At 48.5% G+C, this 24,796-nt stretch overlaps 1 protein-coding gene across 1 annotated transcript in view; it reads right to left on the reverse strand.

Moving 5' to 3' along the window:
• Positions 1-23,846, reverse strand: part of LAMB1 (laminin subunit beta 1) — a 37,587-nt gene extending 13,741 nt beyond the window's left edge. The window contains exons 1-23 of the mRNA XM_015851498.3: positions 23,653-23,846; positions 23,343-23,512; positions 21,506-21,641; positions 19,616-19,689; positions 17,854-18,042; positions 17,700-17,763; positions 16,207-16,409; positions 14,859-14,979; positions 14,506-14,694; positions 13,965-14,144; positions 13,452-13,564; positions 12,466-12,545; positions 10,691-10,826; positions 8,413-8,571; positions 8,111-8,238; positions 7,509-7,632; positions 6,795-6,999; positions 6,515-6,658; positions 6,195-6,426; positions 5,292-5,455; positions 4,940-5,164; positions 4,128-4,345; positions 3,735-3,831 (exon numbers count right to left, since the gene is read on the reverse strand). Of these exons, the coding sequence (XP_015706984.2) occupies positions 3,735-3,831; positions 4,128-4,345; positions 4,940-5,164; positions 5,292-5,455; positions 6,195-6,426; positions 6,515-6,658; positions 6,795-6,999; positions 7,509-7,632; positions 8,111-8,238; positions 8,413-8,571; positions 10,691-10,826; positions 12,466-12,545; positions 13,452-13,564; positions 13,965-14,144; positions 14,506-14,694; positions 14,859-14,979; positions 16,207-16,409; positions 17,700-17,763; positions 17,854-18,042; positions 19,616-19,689; positions 21,506-21,641; positions 23,343-23,512; positions 23,653-23,689 (3,388 nt within the window). The 5' untranslated portion in view covers positions 23,690-23,846. The remainder of the gene's footprint in view (positions 1-3,734; positions 3,832-4,127; positions 4,346-4,939; positions 5,165-5,291; positions 5,456-6,194; positions 6,427-6,514; positions 6,659-6,794; positions 7,000-7,508; positions 7,633-8,110; positions 8,239-8,412; positions 8,572-10,690; positions 10,827-12,465; positions 12,546-13,451; positions 13,565-13,964; positions 14,145-14,505; positions 14,695-14,858; positions 14,980-16,206; positions 16,410-17,699; positions 17,764-17,853; positions 18,043-19,615; positions 19,690-21,505; positions 21,642-23,342; positions 23,513-23,652) is intronic.
• Positions 23,847-24,796: the final 950 nt, after the last annotated feature.

Raw genomic sequence — 24,796 nt, forward strand, 5'->3', positions numbered from 1 at the left:
AGCACTCAAGTACCTTTACCATGGCTAATGTCAGCACATGCCTGGTTATCATTTTTTTTTCTCCCAAGAAAACTGAGGAACACACAGGTACATCTAGGGATGCATAAGTCTTTTAGGTATCATTCAGTTGCAAGTGACGGATGGCTTTAATTAACGTCCTTCATTTGGAATGGGGAAAAACAAAGTCTTGTAAGCTCCTTTTAAATGCTGTGTCTAATAGACTAGAGTACTTTAGTAACTTGAAATTGGAAAAACTAATTCATTCTGTACTACACAACCATACAGATGCAGAGTTTTACTACAAGACATTAAGATGCCCGAACCCATTTGGGTTAGAAACGGCCTCCAAGACAAACAGCTGACTATTCTCCTTTCGCTGACAGGGGTGGAAGAGGGTCGGGGTGAAGGTCTGCAAGTTAATGCAGACTGGCCGCTTGCTTTGAAGATCAGTGTTGGGTATGGATCAAATCTGTCCCCGGGTAAGCAAAGCAGGAAACTTAAGTACCTCCCATGGAAAATAGAGGGGAGTAAAAGAAGCTTTTGAAATCACTAGCCAAGGATTTGAGGGTTTTCAAAGAAGCATTTAGTAAATCAAACAATAGCTTTCTGTTCCGAAATGTCATTTTGGAACTGGACGTATTGTTTTCTTTAACGGAGTGTTTAACTCCGTCATACACTCAGCTGTGGCATTCTCCAATTTAAACAAAATCACATTTTTAGCAGGAAAATCTTCTAGCCAAATTCTTCGCTCAGATCTGCTGATAAGCAATTCCTGACCACAGAACCCTGTATGGCTTCTACTCACACATGTATGTGACGATCCAGAATTTTCATATTATCTCCATGGACTCATTTCAAGTAGTTGTTTTCCTGATCTCCAACACAAAACTAGCACTCACATTTGACTGCGGCCTTGCAGAAACATAAGGGGAGAAATCCCAAAGAAGCAAATGACAGCTGTGCTGCCTTTCCCACTGATTCAAGTATTTGCAATTCACTTCCATTTCAACTGCAGTGAAGCAGTGTATTGCTGCTACAGCCAGGATGATCTAATGGATGATGAAAGGGCTGGACAAAGGGTAGTCAAGTCATTTAATGCCTTGGTGCACGATAAGAACAAGCAAGTGTCATAAGTGATCCTACACAAAACTGAAGAGGAATCACTTTTGCAGACATATTTTCTTTACTGCTTGAGATGAGGGATGGAGAGCATGAATGGCAACTGCTCCACGAAAAGAACAAGCGATGGGTTTGTTCAAACGTGATTTCCTGGCATCATCTCCTGGTGGTACTGAAGCACTATGATAAAACCACTCAGTAATTTGTAAGGTTGAAAGTTTTGCAGAGCTAGCAAATTTCTTCTGAATCACTGCCTATTGTCTCTAATTACATTGCAAGCATATCGCTAACTCCTCAGCATTCTATTCTCAGTGTGAGTGCTAAGATAAGAATACCAATGCATTTAGAATTCATATTAAGGGGACAGAGCAGCACAACTTAATTCTGAATCCCATAGGTTGCCCTTTCATGAGTGTGGTCTGTTTGTTCTATTTATTAAACCAACACTAATGATACTAAATAACTATACTAAAATTGTCATTTCTTTGTATTATACGAAGCACATAAACTTGACATATATACTTTGCAAGCACCTTCTTCGAGCTGCATTGGCAGCCATAGCGTATCTCAGAGGCTTCCCATGAGCCTGGAGCCTCCTACCAGTGAGCAGAGCTCCACATGCCCAGCCCTGCATTCTGCTTGCCAAGCTTTGGAGAAGTTCCAGCAGAATCCTCAGGAGACTTGAGTTTCATTTGCAATGTTTGTAATCCTACTATTTACTAACTTAGCAAGAATTTTTATGTGCACGCACACACTCACACAGCTGCACACAGCCCACAGATGAAGCAATGGCCAGAGATTTGCAAATGGGCTGGCTCTGACCCTCAATTTGCAGAGCAGTCCTACAGACTCCAGGGTGCTCCCTGCAATGTGTGTTCCCCACGGGTGGTGGAACCATACCCAGTAATGGGGGGGTTGCAGTGCTGTCCAAATGGAGGCATGCACCCACTGGTCTGGCCATACTGCCATCAGTGGCAAGACAGAGGGGAGACACCAAGATATGCCAGCTTGTGAAGAGATCACACATTGACACCCCTTGAGCAATGCACCTTGAGATTTCCATCCTTGGCCAGAGGCTGCTTGCCCAGAACATTGAAAGTTCCCACTGAGGAGATGATGCTCACACTCCACATCAGCTTAATGCCTGCAGTGAAGCTTGTTTGTTGGTACTCACATAGTTCAGAGCTCTCTGACAGCTCCCAGTCCATATTAGTGTCTTCTTCTCAAATGTTGTACAAAACACAGCCATTTTGGCTGCCTGGACGGACAAAGGGCTCATCTTTGTCACAAATCCCCTTCTACCTCAGTTCCATCTTCATTTTGGCTGCAGGCCTCACTGAAATTATCTTCCAAGGGCACTGCTCTGTAATTCCTTTAACAGCACGGTTGTCCAGGTCTCCTGCAAACCACTTATCTCAAAAAGCTGCAACCTTCCCACGCAGCAGTTGTACTGCTGCCAGAGTAACACCAGCTGGGACTGAACAAGGGCTGAGAAGTTATTCTGCTCCCTCAGAGGCCATCACTTGGAAGCAGAAAAGGCAATGGATTTGAAGGAAAGCGTAATGTTTTCGTGGAAAAAAAATAGGTTCCAAGGAATACATCCTCTTTCTGCTTCAGAAAGGTTAAAAGCAGGTTTCCACATGCTCAAAAAGCAGCAGAAACTTGATGAGAGGTCAGAAATGTTGGTACGCAAAAGAATCCTGCTGATAAGGTGCGCAGATGGACTCCATCAATAAACCCTGATGGAGACAGCTGATACCAGGAGATAACCACTGCCCCAGAGCAACAGGAGGCAACCAACACAGCCAGAACACACGCAGCCTCCAGAAAGAGAAACCTAATATATATTCAGGAATCAGGACAATTCTCCACCTCTTTCATCTGCACTATCAACCAGGTACCTGTGACCTTCCTACCTGCTCAGATAATGGGTGCTGAGGTGTCCCTATTGTAAAGGATTTATTAAGAGCACAGCAAACACATTCTTCCCTGCAGGAAAAAATACCTTAATCAATTGCAAACCCTCCTGGCAAAGACTCCTATTTGAACAGATCAGAGATACAAGTTTGTTCTGGTCTGGACAGTGTTTGAAGTTTCTTTTTCAGCTAATGAACAGACTTGTTTATAATGAAAGGACAGAGAGAATCCAGTTTTCTAAACAACTGACTCAATGGCACTCTGTTCTACAGAGTTATCTATGGCTAACTTAGCTGTATGGTCTCTTCTCTTTCTTTTGTTTTCATCTGAAATGAAAAGAAAATCTCCTAAATCAGAAACCTCACTTTTTCAACCAGTCTCCCTAACAAGACGTAAACAGGGACAGGAGTCTTCTACTAAGTAAAATCAAGACATGAAGAAAGATGCTTCCAGATCAATCCTCAAACCCAAACAAAGGTTTTCTAACCACGTTAGTCTACCTACCAGCATTGCAAAGTAAAGGTCAGAGAACAATTCGTTTCTAAACAAAGAGGTCTGTTTATATGGAAGGGACCAATAAGATGTAGAGTGAGCCACACAAATACACCAGGCTCCTGGAAGGCACCAAAGCACTGAGGCGGACCCCAGCAAACCTCCCTCTCTCCTGAGGTGGGAAGAGCACACTGTACTGGACTCACCTCGGCACTCCACACTTGGATCACCCCAGAAGAGCTCCTGGCACTCCCGGCAGGTCCGGCCTCCAAAGCCTGGCATGCAATGGCATTGCCCTGTGAACTGCCAGAAACAGGGATACAGACTCAGTGTGGGCACCACAGCCAAAGGTTCTTGCCCTCCCCAACTTGTGGCACACATGGACATCACTAGCAGAGCTAGGGAAAGGAGTCCAACCGAGTCCAGCTCACTCCCCTAGACCAGGCTGTGCAGAGCCTCATCCTACCTGGCCTTGAACACCTCCAGGGATGGGGCACCCACAGCTTCTCTGGGCAGCTGTACCAGAGCCTCACCGCCCTATGAGTTTAGTTTAGCACTTGGCAGACACATCCTCTCACAGCTCCCCGCAGCCTCCTCACCTCATTGCAGGCCGGCCCAAGGGAGCGGGCAGTGTCGCAGTCGCAGGGCTCACAGCCGGTACCGCTGGCCAACCTCCAGGTGTTGGGAGCGCAGCGGTCGCAGGTCTGCCCCACCACGCCGGGCAGGCAGCGGCACTGCCCCGTGGCCGCCTCACAGCGGCAGTTCTCTGCGTCATCGCAGTCCTCCCGCACAGTGCCCAGGTAGTTACAGACACACTCTGCAAAGAGAAGTAGTGGCGGCTTGGGTGTGTGGTGTGGCAGCCCAGTGTGCACCCCTCTGTGCCCCCTGGGTCCCAAGATGGCCACTTGTACATCCTGGCTCCTCTCAGCCTGATGCAAGTCAGATCTGCTCAGAGCAAACAGTGACACATGCAGCAGAGCAGGACCTGTGTGCTGTGCTGGATGGGAAGCAGCAGCAAATTGTCCCCACCCCGCTCCTGCTGTAAAGAGGAGCAGGCAGGGCTGTGCTGGGCCACCCGGGAAGCAGAGAGAGCTTCCGAGGCAGGATCCTGCTAATCAGCCACATCTGCAGGAATCTTTGTGTAAACAAAAGCCAAATCTCACCCCACCAGGGATGATCTGCAGATAAGAGGAAAACAAAGAGCACTAACAAGAGGGCAAGAAATGCTCCTCAGTCCAAAGCCCCATTCTTTCAGCACATGCAAATGCTGCCCCTTCTCCCCTTTCTGAACACACAGCTGCACATAAGCCCAGCAGGAGGTAATTCCATTTCCCCCTCCCCTCCACCCCCCAAGGGTCTTGGGTCAATTATAAAGAGTGGCTGCTGTTGTTTGGTGCATCTCCCCACTCACTTCTGCAGTCCTGCTGCAGGGCACTCCCGTAGTAGCCCTGCCTACAGAGATGGCAGTTTTCACCCTCTGTGTGGTACAGGCACTTGACACACGTCCCTGTCCTCTTGTCACAGGCCTCAGGATCGGTGGTGTCGATGTTGTTGTTGCACTGGCACGGCTGGCAGGCGCCGCCGACCTCGTCAGGGCTGCCAAAGAAGCCAGACGCACATTCATCACAGCGACTGCCTGTTTGAACAAGCAGCACAACAGAATTACTATCATGGCTCACGAGTGCACAGCCCCGTAAATGGCAATAAGGGCTGTTAGATGGGGAGATGCTGACTGGATTGCACTCAAAGCACAGGCAGCCTACCTATGTATCCTGGGCTACAGACACACACGACCTGCAGGGTGACAGGGTCCTGGTAACAGCCACTGGCAAACTGGCGTCCACTCTCAGGGCCGTCGGGGCAAGGGCAGGGGCGGCAGTGGTCGCCTGAGCCCAGGATGGGGTCTCCGTAGTAGCCAGCCTCGCACCTGTGTGAAGGGGTAGACAGCAGGTCTCAGGTAACAGCAATAGGATGAGAGGGAATGGTCTCAAGTTGAACAGGAGGTTCAGGTTGGATATTACGAGACACTCCTCAGAAAGAGTAGTGAGGTACTGGAACAGGTTGCCCAGGGAGGTAGTGGAGTCACCATCCCCAGAGGTTTTCAAAAAAGGGGTAGATGGTTTTAAACTAAGGGGAAATGGCTTTAAATTGGAAGAGGATTTATTTAGACTAGATACTGGGATGAAATTATTTGCTGTGAAGGTGGTGAGACACTGGAACAGGTTGCCCAGAGAAGTTATGGATGCTCCCACCCTGGAGGCATTCAAGTCGAGGCCAGATGGAGCTGTAAGCATCCTGGTCTAGAGGGAGGAGGTGTCCTTGCACCCCGCCCTGGGTGCGGGGTGAAACTAGATAATCTTAAAGGTCCCTTCCAACCCAAACCATTCTATGATTGTGAGGCAATTAGGGACGTGTTTTAGTGGGCATGGTGGTGATGGGTTGACAGTCGGACTAGATGAGGTCTTTTCCAACCTTAATGATACTTTGATTTTCATGAGGGTTTCAATGGGCAAAGAGCCTGGTGTTAGATGGGGAGCTATGGGCAGTGCTGTCCCCCCTCCACTCCTCTGGCATAAGGACTCGCTTCCCCCCACACATTCTGCATTTCACAGCAAAGGCATTGCCAGCTGTGAATGCAGTGACAGGCCAGCCAAGGCCACAAGTACCTCTCGCAGTTGGGGCCCGCCGTGTGGTCCCGGCAGTATAGGCACTCCCCAGTGTAGGGGCTGCAGTCATCGGCGTGGCCGTTGCAGTGGCAGGGCTGGCAGCTGGGGAAGCCCCAAAATCCAGGCAGGCAGCGGTCACACTGCCGCCCATACACACCAGGGAAGCAGTGGCACTGGCCTGTCTCCGCATCGCAGAATGAGTTGTACGAGCCTCGTAAGTGGCACTCACAAGCTGCAAGGAGAGTGGAAAAGAGGCTGTGTTTGGGAGGTCAATGCTCTGCCATCAGCAGCCCAAGCCCAGGGCACGACATCTCACGTACGCCTGCATCCGCTTGGCCCAAATCCAAAGGTGCCGGGTGCACATCTGTTGCACTGTCTTCCAACCACATTGGGACGGCACTGGCACTGTCCTCCATTGGGGTCACACACTGAACTCAGTGAGCCCTGGGGGTCACACTGGCAGCCTGAGCAGAAAGAAGAGAAGCACAGGGCAGTGAGCATCATGGCACAGGACACACACACCTCAAACTCCCCAGGCACATCTGGAAGCACCATGAAGCTTCCAAGTGCAGTCTGCTCTATAAGCAGGGAGTTACGTACTCAAGGCAGTCTCATGCAGTAATGCAGAAATGCTGAATATGATGTTCTTGCAGACATCTGTCATTGGGGTTTTCACAACGCTCCTGCTGTTTTCCAGACACCGGTATCTCTGGAACGTTTCCCAAGCGCTGTTGGTGACCACGTCTTCACCTGAGCCTCCCACAGTGAAGATGTCCAGTGATTTGCAGTATGGCATGAGGACAAGCTATAGAAGAATTTCATAGTGGCACTGTGTCACTTTCTATAAATAGCCCCCACCATGGGCTTCGTAGCCCAAAAAACAAATAGATAGACAGAATTCATAAGAAGAAAGAGTTTGATGCACTGTAAAAGTCTGCCTCTGTGGTCCAGTAAAAGACAACTAAAGCCTATGTGCACAGAAAAGCCATACGCACGCTTTGTGCCTGAAGACATCCGTTCAAAACCTGGATTCAGCCTTAATCATAGAATCATAGAATTACCCAGGTTGGAAAAGACCTTGAAGATCATCAAGTCCAACCGCAGCCTAACCAGTACCCTAACTCTAAAAACCCTACACTAAATCATATCCCTGAGCACCACATCCAAATGGCTCTTAAACACATCCAGGGATAAGCAACAATTTCCTAAGGCAGCATCCTGAATTTATACGGATGCATCCCAAAAGCAATGCAAGATTTCGGGATTTTAAAAACGCTTTTCCACCAAAGCAGCCCTCAGGAAATTTCTGCTCACAGAGTCAATGAGTGTGTAGGGATTCTCCATCTCAGATTCCACCAAGGAGTACTGGGACAGCTCCAGCCGGATGGTGTAGTTCAGCCCCTTCTCGAAGCAGACTGGCCGTGGGAGAACAACATATCTGGATTGGAAACAGGAAACATTTCTCACTTGAAACACCCAGCACCATAAAGCATTTCAGGTGGCCCCCATAAAGCAATTGACACAATGGCGAGCAGCCAAGAATGGGCAGAACAAAAGGTGCAATGTAAAGGAGCTGTTTTGGAGGCTTGTGCAAGTCAGAACCGGAAAAGCTTATCAGCAAGGTAAAGAGTAATAGCGACGTCGCAGGCTCTGCAAACACCTTTCTTTTCAGACAAGAAGAATAAACTTAAAGGCTTTGAGACTACAGACACAACACTAAATTCATTTTATACAACACACTTAGAGGCCAAGGCAAGCTGATAACAACTCTGTTTCAGCTGCACTGAGACCACTCTGACAAACTCATTCTGAGCTGCAGGGGAAGGTATGAAGATACAGATGACTCACAGCACCTGCTCTCGGTCAGTTTGTAACCTGGCCTGTTTTCTGATTTTGGTCTACTCAGTTCTACTAACCTGGAGCCAGGTGGCAATGAGACAACCTGATTATCGTCATCAGGAACTGTGTTGCCACAGCGGCTGCCTGTGGCAATCTTGCCTGGGCGCGACACAGTGATCACGGCTTTTTCCCACTGATCTGGCAACTGATTAAGAAAAAAAGAAAGGCTGATTAATATTAAGCAAGGACTGTGAGCTCCTGGAAGCATCCAGCACTGAGGTGAGGAACAGCTGCAGAGAGGAAGATGCAGCAGCTCCATCACCACTGGGGCATCTGCCAGTGGTGGGCTTGGGCTGAGACAGGGAGAGCAGTAACCCACCTGGGGCTCATAGCGGATCACAATGTCGTACTCCATGGAGTAGGGGATGTTGTCGATGTAGAATTCCAGGTATGCCCCCTCAGGGACCCTCACAAATCCTATGCCTGTCCACGACGGCGTGCGGTCCTGTGTGGACTGGCGCTCAATTATATTTACTCCCTACAGAAACAGGAAAGTGAGCTTTTAGTACCAGTACACAGAATTTGTGAGCCCTACTGAAGTACATGAAGTTCAGCAGATGGATTACTTCTGGATTGCCACATCATTTGCATCCCAGAGAATACAAGCTCTCTCCTTTAAAGATGTGCGCATGCACACCACTGCCTTCCCATTTGGAAGGGACCTTAAAGATCATCTAGTTCCAACTCCCTGTCATGGACAGACACACTTTCCACATGACTGTGTATGGACAGAAAGAAAGATAAAGCAGCTCTGCAAAAGTCTGCATCCCTTTAGCTGTTATTGCAGGTAATAAAATCTAAAATCTTGCTGGGAGAAACTCACTGACCACCTACAGCACCTAGTTCACCCTACACAGATGTATGACTTGCACCAATGCAGGATATAACTGGACTGCTGTAATAACATTACGTATCTGTAATGTAATAACTCACATTTGTAGCAGTAGGATTTACTGCAGTGGCACAGAAGTGCTCTGCTAACTCCCAGCCTGAGTGCTAATTGCTTCCTGATTACATTGGGCAAGGCCAAACCAAACCACTGCTTGGGATAACATCTGAAAGCAAGTCACAGCTATCATTAATAGGATGTCTTGAAGTAGCAGAGATCCTAAACACCTCTAGACAATGAACATCCAAGCTGATGCTGGCTGCTCCTCTCCATCTGAGATGTCAGCTTTTAATGTTTAGCAAACAAGAGGAAAAAGTTAACAGAAAGTGGAAATCTGTGATGTTCAAATTTCCTGTTTCAAATATATCTGCATCCATGAATAGTTCTCACTATAAAACAACATCCTGAGCATTCCTATGAAAGCTGCTTCAGTAGAAAGGGATAAATGAAAGGAAATGTCAATATATCTGTCACTCCAGGATGTCCCCTCATGCATTCTCACACCCTTTGAAGTGAGCCAAGCTATTAATGGTTACCATTTGGCTTTGAACAAAGGGATGGAGCTCCATAAAGGACTGTGGGTGGAACGTAAGTGAGAGCGTGCAGGAATTGTGCACAGGGACTTGTGACTGCCTGAAAACCCCTATAGCTCCATCCATCTTGCTTTGTCTCGTGCTGGGTCCCTACCTGATTCATTCAGATCTTATTCTGTCACCAGATTAATAACAAAGTTTTATTTCCCCAATATCAGCATTGTTTAAAATGGTTTGTTCCACAGGTTTGCAAAGATGAGCAGCAGCTCAGCTCCCAGCTTGGTAAGGCAGCTTTTCAGGCTGAACTCCTTGCCCCAAATACCTGGAACCTCCAGCTGGAAAGACAAATGCACCCAAACACGTGCCAGCAAGCACACCCTGCTGCTGGCCAAGTTGTGTTCGATGCTATCTAGCACAGATATCTAGCGGGCAAAATGCTCTGTCCTGGCTTGAAACCTGACATTCTGCCTGAAACAAATATATTAGGAAACAGTACCCCAGGCAGACTAGGATCTGGTGCCTCAGAGCACTCATTATCTCAGGAGAAGATTCTCGTTGCTGGAGGCAAAAGTAATCGATGCAATCATCTGGCCTCTGGAAATGAATTAAAAGCAAGGCTGTGTGCTCAGGGATTGGAAGGAGCGAGAGAGCCTGATGTACCTCATGAGTGAGTAAAACAAACTACAGGTAACCTTTCTTGCAAATCCATTTTTTGCATAATTAACCACTTATTTAGTCACTGATTAAAAAACGTCACTAATGTATAGAAACTCACATAGCAAAGTGCTTGAACCTTTATGCTGCTCCCTCCAAGTGTCAGTGACAACGAGAAGAAAACCCAGCACTGGTGTTCCACCACACTTGAGGTAAGAGGGCAAAGAGAGGTGGGTGCATATGCAATGGGTAAGAAGGATGCAGACAGAAAATGAACTGCATAATCATGATCAAAGAAACAGATTAAAAGAGGAAAATGGCAGTTTTCCTGCTCTAAAATACTGCATTATTTATCGATAGGACTAAACAAGGAGGAACAGGCAGTGCTCTGACAGAACTCCATTTGGCACAATTCCACATTGTCTTTGCGCAACACAGACATTATAAAACAGCCTCTTTCCAACACCCGAATTGCGAAACAGAGCTTTCCCACAGACCAGCACACTCCAGCTGCTACTCACAGGACCCAGGTTGGCTTCCTCAGCCTCGTAGATGTAGTGGTCAAGCGAGATGAAGTAATACCCGGGCTCCACTTGGTTGCACTGACGTCCGAACATGTGGGGCCGGCACTCACACTGTCCCGATTCACTTGAGCAGCTAAAACAGAAAATCAGTGAATGTACAGCACCACTTGGCTATGACACGTTGCTGCTACAGCTGGCTCCTCTGCACTGACAGAACATCAGCCTGGTCCCAGGCACAGCCATGGTTCAATCCAGCTGTGCTCCTGGGCACAGGTGAGGAGTGAACACAGGCCAAGACCATTTCACACAGACAGCTTGCATGTGGTTTCCCCCATTTAGATACCGAGAGGATTGAATGTTACAGATCCCTGAGGCCACACAGCAGTTCTGGGAGTGCTTTGCTTGCTTACAAAGCCACATAGCCAAAAGGCAAGTCTGCCTTTGACTCCAGGCCTGTAGGCCACGCATGCAGCTATCCGCTCATCTGGGCTTGGGCAGAGCAAGAACATGCACGACTCTGCATGCCCGAGATGCTGAGCTGCTTTTGTACTTGGCAAAGCACATCCCAAGAGGCTGCCCACAGGCAGCTCTGCTCAGGGCAGAACCACACGTAGCTTATTCAGATTTTGATGGACACAAAGATGTGGGACAGACTGCAGCACTGCCAGGGGGATGGAGAAGTCTGCCCATTCATTTTGTAACAAGCCATTTTCTCTGTACAGCTTTATTCCAAAATGACCCTTTGTAGCTTCACTGCTCCTGCATCTGCTCCGTATTACAAAGAACTCAGGGGTAGGTTTTATTTTTGATGGTGTCTGGTCATACTTTCTCCTGGTCCAATAAAAATGTCCCTTACCTTAAATTTCAATTTAATATAGAAACCTTTTCTAAAATCAAAACCTTCTGTGTTTCCATGGAAAATCTCCAAGCTTTTTCAAGCCCAGTCTAAAAGTAGTTTCTACCTGAAATCAGTTTTGAAATTACAGAAATACACTTCAACAGTGTTTGCTTTCAGATACCAAAGTGGGGAGAAAGAAAGTTCCCCCTCTGGGGATGCTAACAGCTCCATTGCACAAGCTGCAACCTCTGCACTTTGTATGGAAATAAGTCTGGAGCAACCTACGGTTGCCCAGGTGTTGTAGGCAGAAGCAACCAGGCAGAAGAGGAGAAAGAGCCCAGGAAAGTGGCATCAATCCACTCCCCTGGGAAACTGCTGTGGTTTCACACAAAAGCAAGCTATTTCAAGGGGTTCGAGGGGGGAAGGAAAGACAGAAGAGATAAAAGAAATACGTCACTGTTGAAAAGCCATGCACCCAATGTAGGGGAAGCTGCTCTGATGAGTGGACTGGTCTGGTTACCTGAAATCCTTGCACTGACACATATTTAAGCCAAGACTTCTCATACTGTTACTAATGGATGCATCTCAAAAACCCAAGTTTCTTTCTGAACAACCACCACTTCCCCAGCGGACATGTGCGGACCGACATGCCCCATGTAGTGCTGCAGGAGCAGTGCAGCAGTACTGCACTGTTGATGGACACACAGACAGACTGGTTAAAGGGTCAATGTGCAGGCCAGACCAAGAGCCAGCTCAGCGCAGATGCCTGTACCACCCCCTGCAGCAATCAAGATCTGCCACTTCCCACACATAGGAGCAGAAAGATGATCCCAAACACTGCTCTCTCTAGAAATTATGAAGGTGTTGTGATTGCACATGGAGCAAACCTCACTGGGGTGAATGATTACAGGAGAGGACTGGGGCTGGGACTCACTTGTTATGTAGTGCTCCTCCCTCGTCGCAGTCACAGGGTCGACATCCATCCATGTCATTGCTCAGGCCCCAGTGCTCAGGCTGTGGGAGGAGATATCACTGATGTTAACTACATCCACCCCACAAGCACATTTTGCAGTGCACAATACAAGCCACTCTTAGTTGGCCCCTTGAAAAGCCACAACCGCCAACAAAACTCCATCTGCCCTCCTCCATTCTTCCAATTGGCCCAGGGGCTTTAGAAATAAAACCTTTCACCACTGAGCTTTAAAAAATAACTTCCAAAGGACTCCAACTCCTTTGCTTCACTCCTACTGCACCATTTAAACCAGTATGGGTGCAGGCTGTCAACCCACAAAGGGCTTTGGAACTGTAGCTCTGCTCACTGCACCCTAGCAGAGAGCAGCATAGGGGCCAGTAGGGCTTTGTGCCGGGCTATGCCCATGTAAGGCTGTTCCCCTGGCTTGCTCAGCGGAAAGAAAGACAGCCAGCCTTGTTTAGCTTGTCCATAGTTTACTGTCAGATAAGAGAGCCTGTCAGTGTTTATACAAACATATCCCTTTATTTGACAGTGTGTTTCTACAACACTCCAGCACACACAAACATTGTATGGAAATGTATGTGTAGCAATTAATCCCTGTCTAAGAAATGGCTAGTATAGAAAATGTTATCTCGTGCTTCTTAGTTATCTTTTATCTCTCACCCCAACAAGGGCTCAGGCAGAATTGCCCCAGACCCACGTTTTCGCAGAGCAACCACAATAGTTATCCTAACATCTTACTCCTTGGACACACTGAAATAACAGGAATTAATTTCCAAATGCTCTCACCTGCCTCAACTCACCCCCAGCACACATATCCCTGCCCATAACATAGCTCCATGGCTCCTGACACCTTGAGGTGCCCACCCAGTCTGCAAGCCAGGTGCCTGCTTGCTAGCAGCCCTCACACCATTGTCTCCTCATTATTTTTACAGTAATCCACTTACCAGGCACTGATTGCACTGCTTTCCTGTCACCAGGCGCTTACAATAACAGTTTCCTGTCTCTGAATCACAAGGATTCCCTCCAGGATGGGTACCCAGAGGATTACATGCACAAGCTGGATTGGGAAACACAAACAGGCAGGTCAAAACACAGGATTTCGGCTACAGTATCCAATTTAAATATTTATATTAAAGCTTCCCTTGATTTCCCAGGTCAGACATTAATTGCACACTTTGCCCACCACCCATCCCAGTAAATTCCTCTGGCTTATAGACTTAAAAAGAAACAGGATTCTGCTACTTCCACTGTACGTATTCCCCAAGACCAGCTGGGGAGATGAGTTTTAGGCGAGAGTGGACTCCAGGCTACAGCAGATCTACAAGAATGTTTTCTTCTTTAGCAAAACATGAAACAAAGGGAAAGAAAAACAACTCCACAAAACCACCCTGTCCCAGGGCTAGCAGCACCTCAAAGAGCTTTTGATCCCATAGAAAGGAACATATGTTTCTACTCACATTGACAGCCTGATGGGTCATCGGCACTCAGTCCATAGAAACCTTCTTTGCAGAGATCACAACGTTCCCCCTCGACAAATAATTTACAGCGGCACTGGCCGGCAATGAGGCCCGTAGAGAAGTCAGTGTAGCGATCACATATGCCACCATTTTGGGAGCCAGCTGGGTCACAATTACAAGCTAAGAAGGAAGCATTGCATACTTATTGACTGCTACAACAGAAAAGGCAAGGTCTCACACTGAGTGATTTAAACTCAGCTGATGCATAGAGTACAGTTACCACAAGGAGAAGAGATGACACAAGTTGAGCATGAAGCTACCAAATACATTTGCAGATTCTTGAAGGAAAAAGCCAAAACGCAGCTAGGCTCACTCATCTCCTCCAAACTAACCTCCCAGCTCCCCTCCAGGAGCTTTGAGATGAAGGAAGAGGTTGGGAAGAGTGCAACAGCTATGATAAATCCCAAATCTCCTACAGCAAGCCCTGAGGACCATGGCCCAGGCCCCACATCCATCCCACCAGGCACAAGGCCGCCCTTACGCTCGCAGACGTCAGGGTCCCGCAGGTCTCTCTCTGGGTGCTGGAAATAGAAGGGCTTGCATTGCTCGCAGTTGCGCCCCACCGTGTTGTGCTGGCAGTCATCACACACCCCTCCACTGGTGTTCCCTGTCGCCATGTACACGGCCATGTCGAAGTGGCACTGTGAGGAGTGGCCATTGCAATTACACTCTGCGACAAAGATGAAAATTGAGAGTAGCATCAGAGATGAGTCAACTGAAGAACATGCAGAACTTGACACGTGGTCATAAATACCACAAGTTGCTCACACAACAATGCATAATGCTAAAAGCAAGCAACACCAGCCTTCAGATTTGCATTTTACCCAAACTCACTTTTACATGCGTTACTATTGCGGCCTTCGGCAGGTCGCCAAGGTAAGTCATGGTAGAAATCCAAACACTGCTCACAGTTCAAGCCCTTGGTGTTATGTCTGCACATGCAGTGCCCGTGGACCTGTCATCAAAATAAAATATATACATATAAAAAATTGGAGAAATAGTTGATTATTAGGGAGGGTGGAGGAAAAAAACACGCTCCTCCAATTCACTCAAAATATAACTAGAGGAAATACCTCTGGGGTCTGTGCATTATAATGCATACAATGCAGGTAAGTGGAAATGAAGGGACACTGAAGTGTCTCGTCTGCTTAGGTTAAAAATGTCCTCATAACAAACCTGTCCTTTCCTTACTGGAACTTACACGTGAATAAATGCTTTTAGGCACAAACAAGGGCAGTACAGCTCCACCTAAATAATCACAAAATCCTCTCAGAGCTACCAATTAGCTGTTTATTACTTGTTAATTAGATATTAACATGCATCAAGTTACATCAGCATGTCAGTTCTAGCCCACTGCTGCCATACCTTGCTTCTCTAAGGAAAGATAACCACATTTTGGATGGGTTTCATCCATCAGACCAAGACTTTGTCATCAACACAGAAGCACTGAGCAGACGGTGTGGATGTGACAGCAACTGCCTTTGGTGATGGGGACTACCAGCACTGGAGCCACAATTCTAAGGCAAAGGGCTGCTGTCAGGTGGAGACCCCAGCAGAGAACACGGAGCAATGGAGAATACCCACATCCTGCAGCCCCAGAGGCAAGAACACAGCTTTCCCCTATGCAGCTGCATTTTCATCTAGTTAATAACTCACTCATTAGCATGCCTGCTATTACCTCTCATTAAGCAAAAATCATGGGGAAACCCCGAACCAAGAAGGGATGCAACACTCTGATAACAGCACTCAAGGCAGGCATCAGGATTTTCCTAGAGCTTGCTGTAAATTAATCAGGGCTGTAGCTATGCAAATTGCTTCTCAGCTGATAAAGACTGATACAAATGCAGATCTTGTTTGATTCATGAAAGTGTTTCCTTCTTTAAGGCCACTCTTTACTTATGTTTTAGGGCAATGATTTCAACACACACATATCTCCTGTCCCTTACAGAAACGCTCCCTTTCTGCCTTGCTGCCTTTTCATTTCATCAGCTCTTAGCATAATTAGAAAATGAATGCTAAAACTATCTCACTATTGGTTTTCTTGTTGGAAAGAGAAGAGTGGAGAGTGAATCAAACTTCTATCACATTTTTACCTCGCTGTTTCTATATTGCTTTAAAACAACAAAACGGAACAAAACCCACTATCAGGAATAGCTATGTAGAGAAAAGTGGGCATATTCACCATTCCTTCCACTTCTTCATTAAAGCCCTCCACTGGCGCACACTCGCTGGCGTGGCCATAGCAGAAGCAGTTCCCGCGCACCACCATGTCGTAAATAGCATAGTAGTACTTCTCCCTGATCTCCATCCTGGAATCCAGGAGGTTATCTCCCAGTGTGTGCAGCTTGGTGAACTTGACTCTTAGATTTGTGATCTTCAACAGGTCTGCAGGGGACACCAGAAAAAACATGTTTTGGAGTTATTTACCAGATACGGTACTGAATGGGAGGAAGCCAGCAGTGACTTCCCAAACACACTTCCTACAGGCAGATTAGATCAGGCTTAATTTCAGCTCTTACATGCCACATATTATATCACTTCATATTCCCCTCTTCTAAAAATTACAGTAACTTACTATAGGCTGATGCTGTGTAAGCTACTTTAAGCTTAGATAAAAATACTGGCTTGTTTTACTATAGGCGCACTACAGGCATTACACTATAAGCAAGAGCACCAATATGAAAAGCACATACACCAGTCCCTACCAGATGAGATACTGGTTCTCTAGACACTCCGGGGTTTAAAGTGTAAGATGTGGACAGCAGGAGGAAAGGAGGGGGTCAATATTAAGCAACTGCTGACAAGCGGACTTGGAGCTTTAAGAGTCTTTCGAACAAAAATCTAAGATGGAAACAAGACACAAATATATTCCTCCTTCTTATACATCCAACTTTCCCAGCAAACTTAAGCTGATGAAAGCAGCCTCTCTCTCCTTTAAAAGTTTGGGTAAAAACATTCAACCAATACAGCAACTAGCAAACGCTCTCCTACTTCAGATACTTTCTTCTACTGTGGTTAACTTTACACAGAAGGATGTGAACTGAAACTAAGAAGGAAAATGAAATTAGAGGTCAAGTTTAAGGCCAAGCACTACCATTCCCTGCTCAGGCCAAATGCCAAAAATGGTTAAACTCTGGCCACACTACAGCAACAGGTCTGTACATCTCTCTGCTTTCCTTGCTTTTAATGACTCCATGTGCCCACTATGGGCATTTCTAGTTTATGATCACACCTGTGTGGACCACTTATACAGTATTACTAAGGCCGGTCACTCAGAAGTCATGATGCAGATGTTCTAACTTCTGAAATATAAAACAGGACTCCCTTGGTTTTACCTCAAAATGATCTAATTACATTTGTTGTTCCGATTCTTCGCTTTCTGAAAACACTCCAAGGATTCCCTTGGTGACCCCATGTATTTTGCAGAGGGGGTTCCTTAAATAAAACTCTTTTTCTGAACCAATAAGGAAAGAACCAACAACAAAGTGGGTGAAGACACCAACTGCTCTTTCCCAGTAGACTGAGTCAGGAAAAGAAGTCATACCAAGAATGCATTCACATTATTAGAAGGGCTAATGTTTGACATTAATTATGGGTTGTTTTGTTTTGTTTTATAGTAAATAATTAAGTACAGAAACACTTCCAAATGAGCTTAGAAGACAACTGCATACATACTTTGAATCCTTGGACTGTATGGATCTTCAATTCTGAAAGCAGGATCTAAAACACGATATATGACCTGGGGAAAAACAGTACAACAGAAGGCTCAGGGAATCTGTATTTCTACAGAAGTCTGCACAATAAGCATACGGGAAAAAAACCCTCTGACCTCTCCCTCAGTTGAAGGCTCAATGTCGGAGTATCGGGAATCACAGATGATATCATCCACCTTCTTCATGGGTCCAGTTGAAATCCCAGGAAACGAGCTCTCACAGTCATATGCAAAATACCTATAGACTTGCCATGTTTTTCCAAAGTCAGATGACCTTTCTATCAGCATTGCAGCAGGGCGGAATGTCTAGTAACGAGAAAACCAAAGGAGGTTATATTCTGTTAACTATTATTCACTTTTACATTGAGCACTTTTAACTGTGAGCTATCAACACATCTGGATTTTCATCTCTCCTCTCTCTGTAGAGATTATCTGCCCTTTCACCCTCCACCACTGATATTCTACGTTCTGTACAGGGGCAGTTCTTCAATATAACGCACATTAAACCACTGACCATCTGTCTTTAGAAAAGGCTGCATTCAGTGATCAAGCAGGTAAGTGCCCAAACGTACAAGTTTCTCAGATTTCAAATCCTTTCTCAAAACTAAAGATTAAAGCAGGGCTCCAGAGACAAAGGGTTTTTTTCCACTGCTTGTGAAAAGCAGCACAGCCTTCTTCCTTGCAATGCCTCCTCTCATCTTCTGCAGAGAAGACTTCATGGGCCTGTGATGATAAATTTTCGATCAATTGCATTTCAAAATGCAGGTATTAATACCTGGCTTGCATCAAGAAGAGCCAGAAGTCGCTTCATTAACAGCATGGATTCAGAGAATCAAGGAGCCAATCACAAAACCATCTCAGTCCTGGTTGGAAACAATTTTCTTTTTTTTCTGCTTCCTGGCTGAAAATGTCACCCTATTTACTTACTTACAGGACCTGGGTGCACAACAGGTTGGCCATGAGACAGCAGTGTGCCCCTGTGGCTAAGAAGGCCAATGATTTCCTGGGATGAGTTATAAACACCACAGCCAGCAGGTCAAGGGAGGTGACCCTCATCCTCTGCTCCACCTTGGTGAGGCCACAGCTGGAGTGCTGTGCCCAGTTCTGGGCTACCCAGTGCAAGAAAGACAGGGATGTTCTAGAGAGGATGTTCTAGAGAGAGACCAGGTGGTGACTGAACAAGCTGCCTAGAGAAGCTGTGGATTCTCCTTCCTTGGGGAGACTCAAAACCCACGTGGAGACTTTTCTGTGCAACCTACAGTAGGGGTCCTGCTGTAGCAGGGAGGTTGGACTAAATGATCTTTCAGCCCCTACAATTCTGCATAAACTAAGAGATTTGTCTCCATGTAGAGAGCAGGGATTTAGCCCTGCAGTCCCTAAACTGAGCTGAAGGCTGCTGCTAACTCTTGCCTGTAATTTAGGATGTACAGGATATAATCTGCCATTCCAAGACATCTGTTTGGCGAGAAACAAAGGCACTCTGTGTACAGATGTTCCTTCTTCCTGAAGACCTTCCCATTTGCGAAATGAAAGCTGATAACACAGCCAATTTTTTTAATGAAAAATCCTTGCTACTAAATGATATAACTTATGATCTTCTATACGCATAAGCACCACAGAAACAAATGACCTGAACTGTGTACGATCCCTTCTGCAGCTTCACACACTCGATGTTTAAGCACAACACAAGCCACAAAGTCACAGCTGAGCGACTTCAGGAGTTAATGGTTGACAGATCTGAAAATCAGGCTAACCCGCTCACACGGAGCCCATGTCCAAACACCAAAAGGGTGTGAAGGACTCTCATGTCCCTGTCTTTAGGAGACACACAGGGCCCTGCGCAAAGCTCACACTGCAGGTAAGGCTGCAGGATCCTTACCTTGAAGGTCATGATGAGATGAGTGAAATGAAACTCAGCCTCCAGGTTCAGCTGGATTGTCACATTTTCCAGACCTGCAAGAGCAGAGAAAAGGAACTGTGCATAAGCAAGGACACTTGCCAGCCTCTGCATCAATATTTCACCCATGTTCTATGCTCTGCTGACACTGGGATTCTCTTCTTTGCCACTTAGCTCTAATGTCAAAAAGGAATATAGAGCATTAACGAGTTACAAGGAGACACTAAGGACCTGCTGAAGACTGCATTACACACGGAATTACTGTGCATCACCTGCAAAAACATGCTGCACCCAAATCATGAGCCTGCACTGCCTTCATTTCAGACTGCAACGTGGCTAACACCACCAGATGCAGGACAATGGTGGCTACAGAAACTGACCATCTCATAGCTCAGTGCTGGGAGGCTGGTGGGATTCAGGACACCAAGCCCAGCCCCATGCTGTCCACACACACTGCAGCCACAGGGTGGCAAGCCAGCTGTGAGCCTCTGCAGTCCTGACATCCAGCATCTCACCTGGTGGGGAGCACTTCCCACCTCTTTTCACTCACTCTGGACCCTTCTGTCCATCTGGACACAGGAACTGTTTCTTTACAGTATCATTTTTTACATGCTCCCAAACCAACCACCCCAGCCCTGCTTCGCAATCATGAGGGCTTGGAAATCATGACGAGCAAAATGCAGTGTGACTACCTATGGTCAAGGACTCTGCACAGAATCAGCACGTTGCAAACATTATTTTGTCATGCAAAAAGAGCTCTCAAAGCAGCTGGGCACCAACTGTGCTGCAGTCAGAAATATTATAAAAAATCAAGTGAGATTTACAGAGAGGAGGAAGGGTAAAAAATGAAAAGAATAAACCAACAAAGTGCTTAAATCTTCAACCAGTTGTGACTTGACGTGCAGCGTACAGCACTGGTCCCTTCTGCTGCATGCCTGAATGGAGGAAAACATGAATTGGACAGAAAGAATCATTTGTTTTTCATTGTTGAAGGACATTTTCATGACCTTATGAGCTAAGAACTCTGCTGTGTGGATGCTGCCAAGCCTGTTGCAAAAAACATGAATTATTTGGAGTGCTAGAAGAGAACCAGTAGGGACAAGAGGTTCGGTAGGCGGATCTATATGGTTCAAATATGATTAAAAAGGACTTAGGGAAATTTTTTCTCTACCAAGCAATAGAAATGTTACAAATATTACCATGTTATTTTAACAGTCTGCTCCCTGCCAGCATATTTACAGAAATCCCATCCCGTCCAATCTGGCTTTAGGGCAGGATGAAAATCTAGATGCCTTGCTTTCTATAGGAAAGCACGGCAAAAGCAAAACCATAAAAGCCAGAAGGGCAGAAGAAGGGCAAAAAATAAAATAAAGGCCACCAAACTAACATGCAACTTGTTGAGTTTTTTAGCTCGCCAGCTCATTTCTGGCATTAGTGTAAGTGCTTGGCACATGAGAGCAGGAACCCAGGCTCATGGCAGCAGGACGGCAGCCCCATCAGTGTTGGGGAAGCCCCGCAGTGAGCCCTTCCTTGGCAGCAATGCCCAGGATCTGCACTGCTGGAAGGGCTGTTCCACTCTCCTGCCCAGACAGGAGGCGGGCCTGGAGCTGCTCTGGGAAACTTCTCTTTTTAGGAAAGGATTCTCACAAGCGGCAAGAGAGCTCTTTCCAGCACTCCTGGAGGGCTCACAGCGTTTTGTTACGGATACGCAGCCGCTCCAGGACACACAAAAGCAGCGTTTTACTCAGCCCTCAGCTAACAGCGTGATCCTTCCCTCGGCAGTAATTACCAGCCCTGAGCTAACAGCAAACACGGAGGTACTGGAGACAAAGGGAGATCGCCTGAGCCCCAGCTCCCAGACACAAGACGTACCATTTTCTGATTGCCACCAAAGCTTCAGGCGATTAGGAGCGAATGTGGTGACCACGTTCTCAATGCGATGGCTGTCGGGATTGAGAGTGTCATGGAAGGGCTCCTCAGAGTCACATATGAAACATTTTTTGTCCTCCTGGAACAACAAGATAACCAGCATTACTGATTTGATCCACGGGCAATAGTTGCTTCCTGCAGATAAGAGTATTTTTCATTCATACCACATTCCGTGCATTTTGCCTGTGGGAGGCATTGAAGGTGTGGTGCTTTGTTTCTCAATTAATTGATAAGTGTATTTACCTTTATAAATTGATGCAAAACGCCAGATGGAAAATATGCCAGGAATTTCGTGAGCTCTACTTTTATGGGTGCTGTGCTTCCTATCTAAGCTGCAAGGTTCAGGAAATACCTGCCAGCAGCTCCCAAACACGGGCGGCATCTTCAGAAATCCCTGAACTGAAACACGTGCGCATAAAGCCACACGTGTGAAATAGCCCTGGCTCGTAGGAGCTCACTTGGGGATGTGAGTTCTTCACACCTGGAGTCACCTCCACAGAATCACAGAATGACCCGGGTTGGAAGGGACCTCAAGGATCATGAAGCTCCAACCCCCTGCCTGGCAGGGCCACCAAGCTTCCACATTTACTAGATCAGGTTGCCCAGGGCCCCGTCCAACCTGGTCTTGAACACCTCCAGGGATGAAGCATCCACAACCTCCCTGGGCAGCCTGTTCCAGCACCTCACCACCTCCAGTGCATACTGTATTCAGCAACCAGTGTCTCCACTTTGAATCCATCTCTTCAGGCTTCTACCAACACCCTGACTACAATCCCACGCTGTGCTCACAAACCCAGCTTGCACAGCCTACAAAACAACTCCACTGGGTGCAAGCGTGGTGTGCACCACTCAGGAAACTGGACAAGCACTTCTCACCACACCAGGGCACCAGGTCTGTGCCAAGCCAACTCTCCATCTCACCAACTTCATTCATGTCCCTGAGCAGCTGCAAAGCCACATCCCATAGGGACTGGTCTTGTTCGGCTCCATGGCCAGGGGATGCTCCCACACCCGCACCCTGGCAGAGGTTAGAAGTAGGTAGAAATACATCAGACAGACAATGGAATTAGTAGTGCTATCAGCCATGCCGGCACATCTAAACGCCCCAAGCGGTGCTTCTGGACTTAAATCACACCTCGGCACCTCATCACTTTGGGGATGGCAAAAACCAACAATGCGCCTTTGTTACTCGGCCGTAGCTGGGTGCTGATGCCCTGGGACTCTGACCCCAAGGCTGAGCCCGGCGTCACCCCCTGCAGCGCAGCGAGGGAGGGAGGTTGGGGAACTGCGGACACAGGAGGGAGCGATGCTCCTTCAGAGCGGCAGAATCTGCCCCCATTGTGTCCGCAGGAGCCCTGCCCCGGGGCTATCGCTTTACTTTCCGTATAACCAAGCTGCCCATTGCCGAAATTCCATTCCTATCCTCCATCTCCTCTGAACGCTTTTAAGCTTAAGCAGCAACAGCCTTTGTTTCCCCCATAGATGGACCCGACAGCCCCATTCGCGTCCCGTCCGTCGCAGCCCGTACAACTACAATCAAGTTTCGGGTGCAGCCGCCGAGCACTACAGACCACTTGCAATCAGGAAGCTGTCTAGACGGCTCCGTGCAAGGCTGAAATAAAGGAAAAGCCCTGCCGGAGCTCACGGCGGCCCATTCCGTCTCACCGACTCGCCTCACGGGACGGGGCCGCTTTGGGCGGTGCTCCCGCAACGGAGCTCCGACGGCGCGGGGCTCCCCGTGCCCGCGGCTCCCCCCGGGGCTCGTCCCGGCGCCGCTCACCTGGAGGTGGCTGACGATGCAGTAGGGCTCGGGCTGCCGGAGGCCGCACGTCGAGGAGGCGGAGAGGCGGGCGGCGCGGCCGATGAGGAGGTCGCCGGTGGCGGGGTAGCAGCTGCCCTCGGCGCAGCCGTAGCTGTACTCGGGCTCCTGAGCCGCCGCGACCCGGAGCGCTGCGGGAAAGAAGGGAGAGGAGGGGGCAGCGCCGTCAGGCCGGGCCCAGAGCAGCCCACCGCGCGGAACCGGGGGTCCCCGTGCCCCGACGGCAGCGGGAGCGCGAATAGTTGAGGGAGCGGGGCCGTGCGGGAGCTACCGATGTAACAGCAGAGGTAGAGCGGGAGGCGGCCCATGGCGAGCGCCGGGACGGGACGGGTCTGGACGGGACGGGACCCCCGCTCTGGAAGCTCCGCGCCGCCGACAGCCTCAGAGCGGCCGCTGCTCGCAGGCGCTGCTGCTCCACGCGGCTCCCGGGGAGCGGCTCCGCGCCGCTGGGCGCCCCCGACCCTCCCCCTCCGCCCCGCCACCCCCGCGGGGCCGGGCCGGGCCCGGCTGCACGGCGCTCCCGGCCCGACGGCGGGGCGGGACCACAGCGGCCCCTCCCAACGAGGGGCCCCGCCGCAGCGGTACGGCCGGGGAGGGGGCGGCGGAGGAACGGGGTGTGGGGCTGCGGCCAAGGGAGAGCGGTGCCGGGTTGCGGGGCGGAGGGCGGCAGAGAACCGACTGAAAGCCGGGTTCATGAGCTGACACCGAGTGGGAGTGGAGGGGGGTCCGTGCAGGGAGCGGGCTTCGGTGCGGGGATGAGCGTCCCCGACGGGGCGACGCCCCGCAGAGATGTTATCAACCGAGAAACAGTGCGGGAATGGGGCTTCAAACCGCTCTGCCTGCCGCGGGACGGGGCCACGGCTCAGCAAAGGGCCACAGCTCTCGTGTGCGGCGCTCGATGGCCACAAAGCACGAAGAGAAGCCGGTACCGGGATGGTGGAGGGATGGTTTGAGGAGAGCAGAGCAGTTTGTTAGTGCAGCGGGAGCTCTGCTGCCCGCCTGTGCAATGCAGCCACAGGCTGAAGCTGGAGCGTTTGTCCTGCTGCGACTGCTGCTCCGGGAAAGCAGTGAGGTTGGAAATGGAGAATCCCGTGGGCTCAGTGTGCTGAGATGGGTCCTGGGTCCTGCACCCAGGGTGTGCTGTGCACACACAGGCGGTGTGTAAAGCTTTGCCAGGTACCGGTGTCCCTCAAGAACACTTTGCCCTCACTGTTTGCAGTCACTGAATGGAAACGTGCGGCAGGCTGCGTCCCACAAAACCCTGCCGGGTAGGTAAATATGCTCGCTCTCGTTTTACAGATGGATAAGCAGAAACAGAGAGATACCAAGTGACTTGCCCTAAAGGTTAAACACCAACTCTGGAACATAACCCAGAGCTCTCCACCGAAGGGCTCATGGCTGTGTTTCATTAAAGA

This window comes from Coturnix japonica, chromosome 1 (genome assembly GCF_054131305.1).
Source record: "Coturnix japonica strain WE chromosome 1, WE-NBRP24, whole genome shotgun sequence".
In the NCBI taxonomy this organism is placed as follows: Eukaryota; Metazoa; Chordata; class Aves; order Galliformes; family Phasianidae; genus Coturnix; species Coturnix japonica.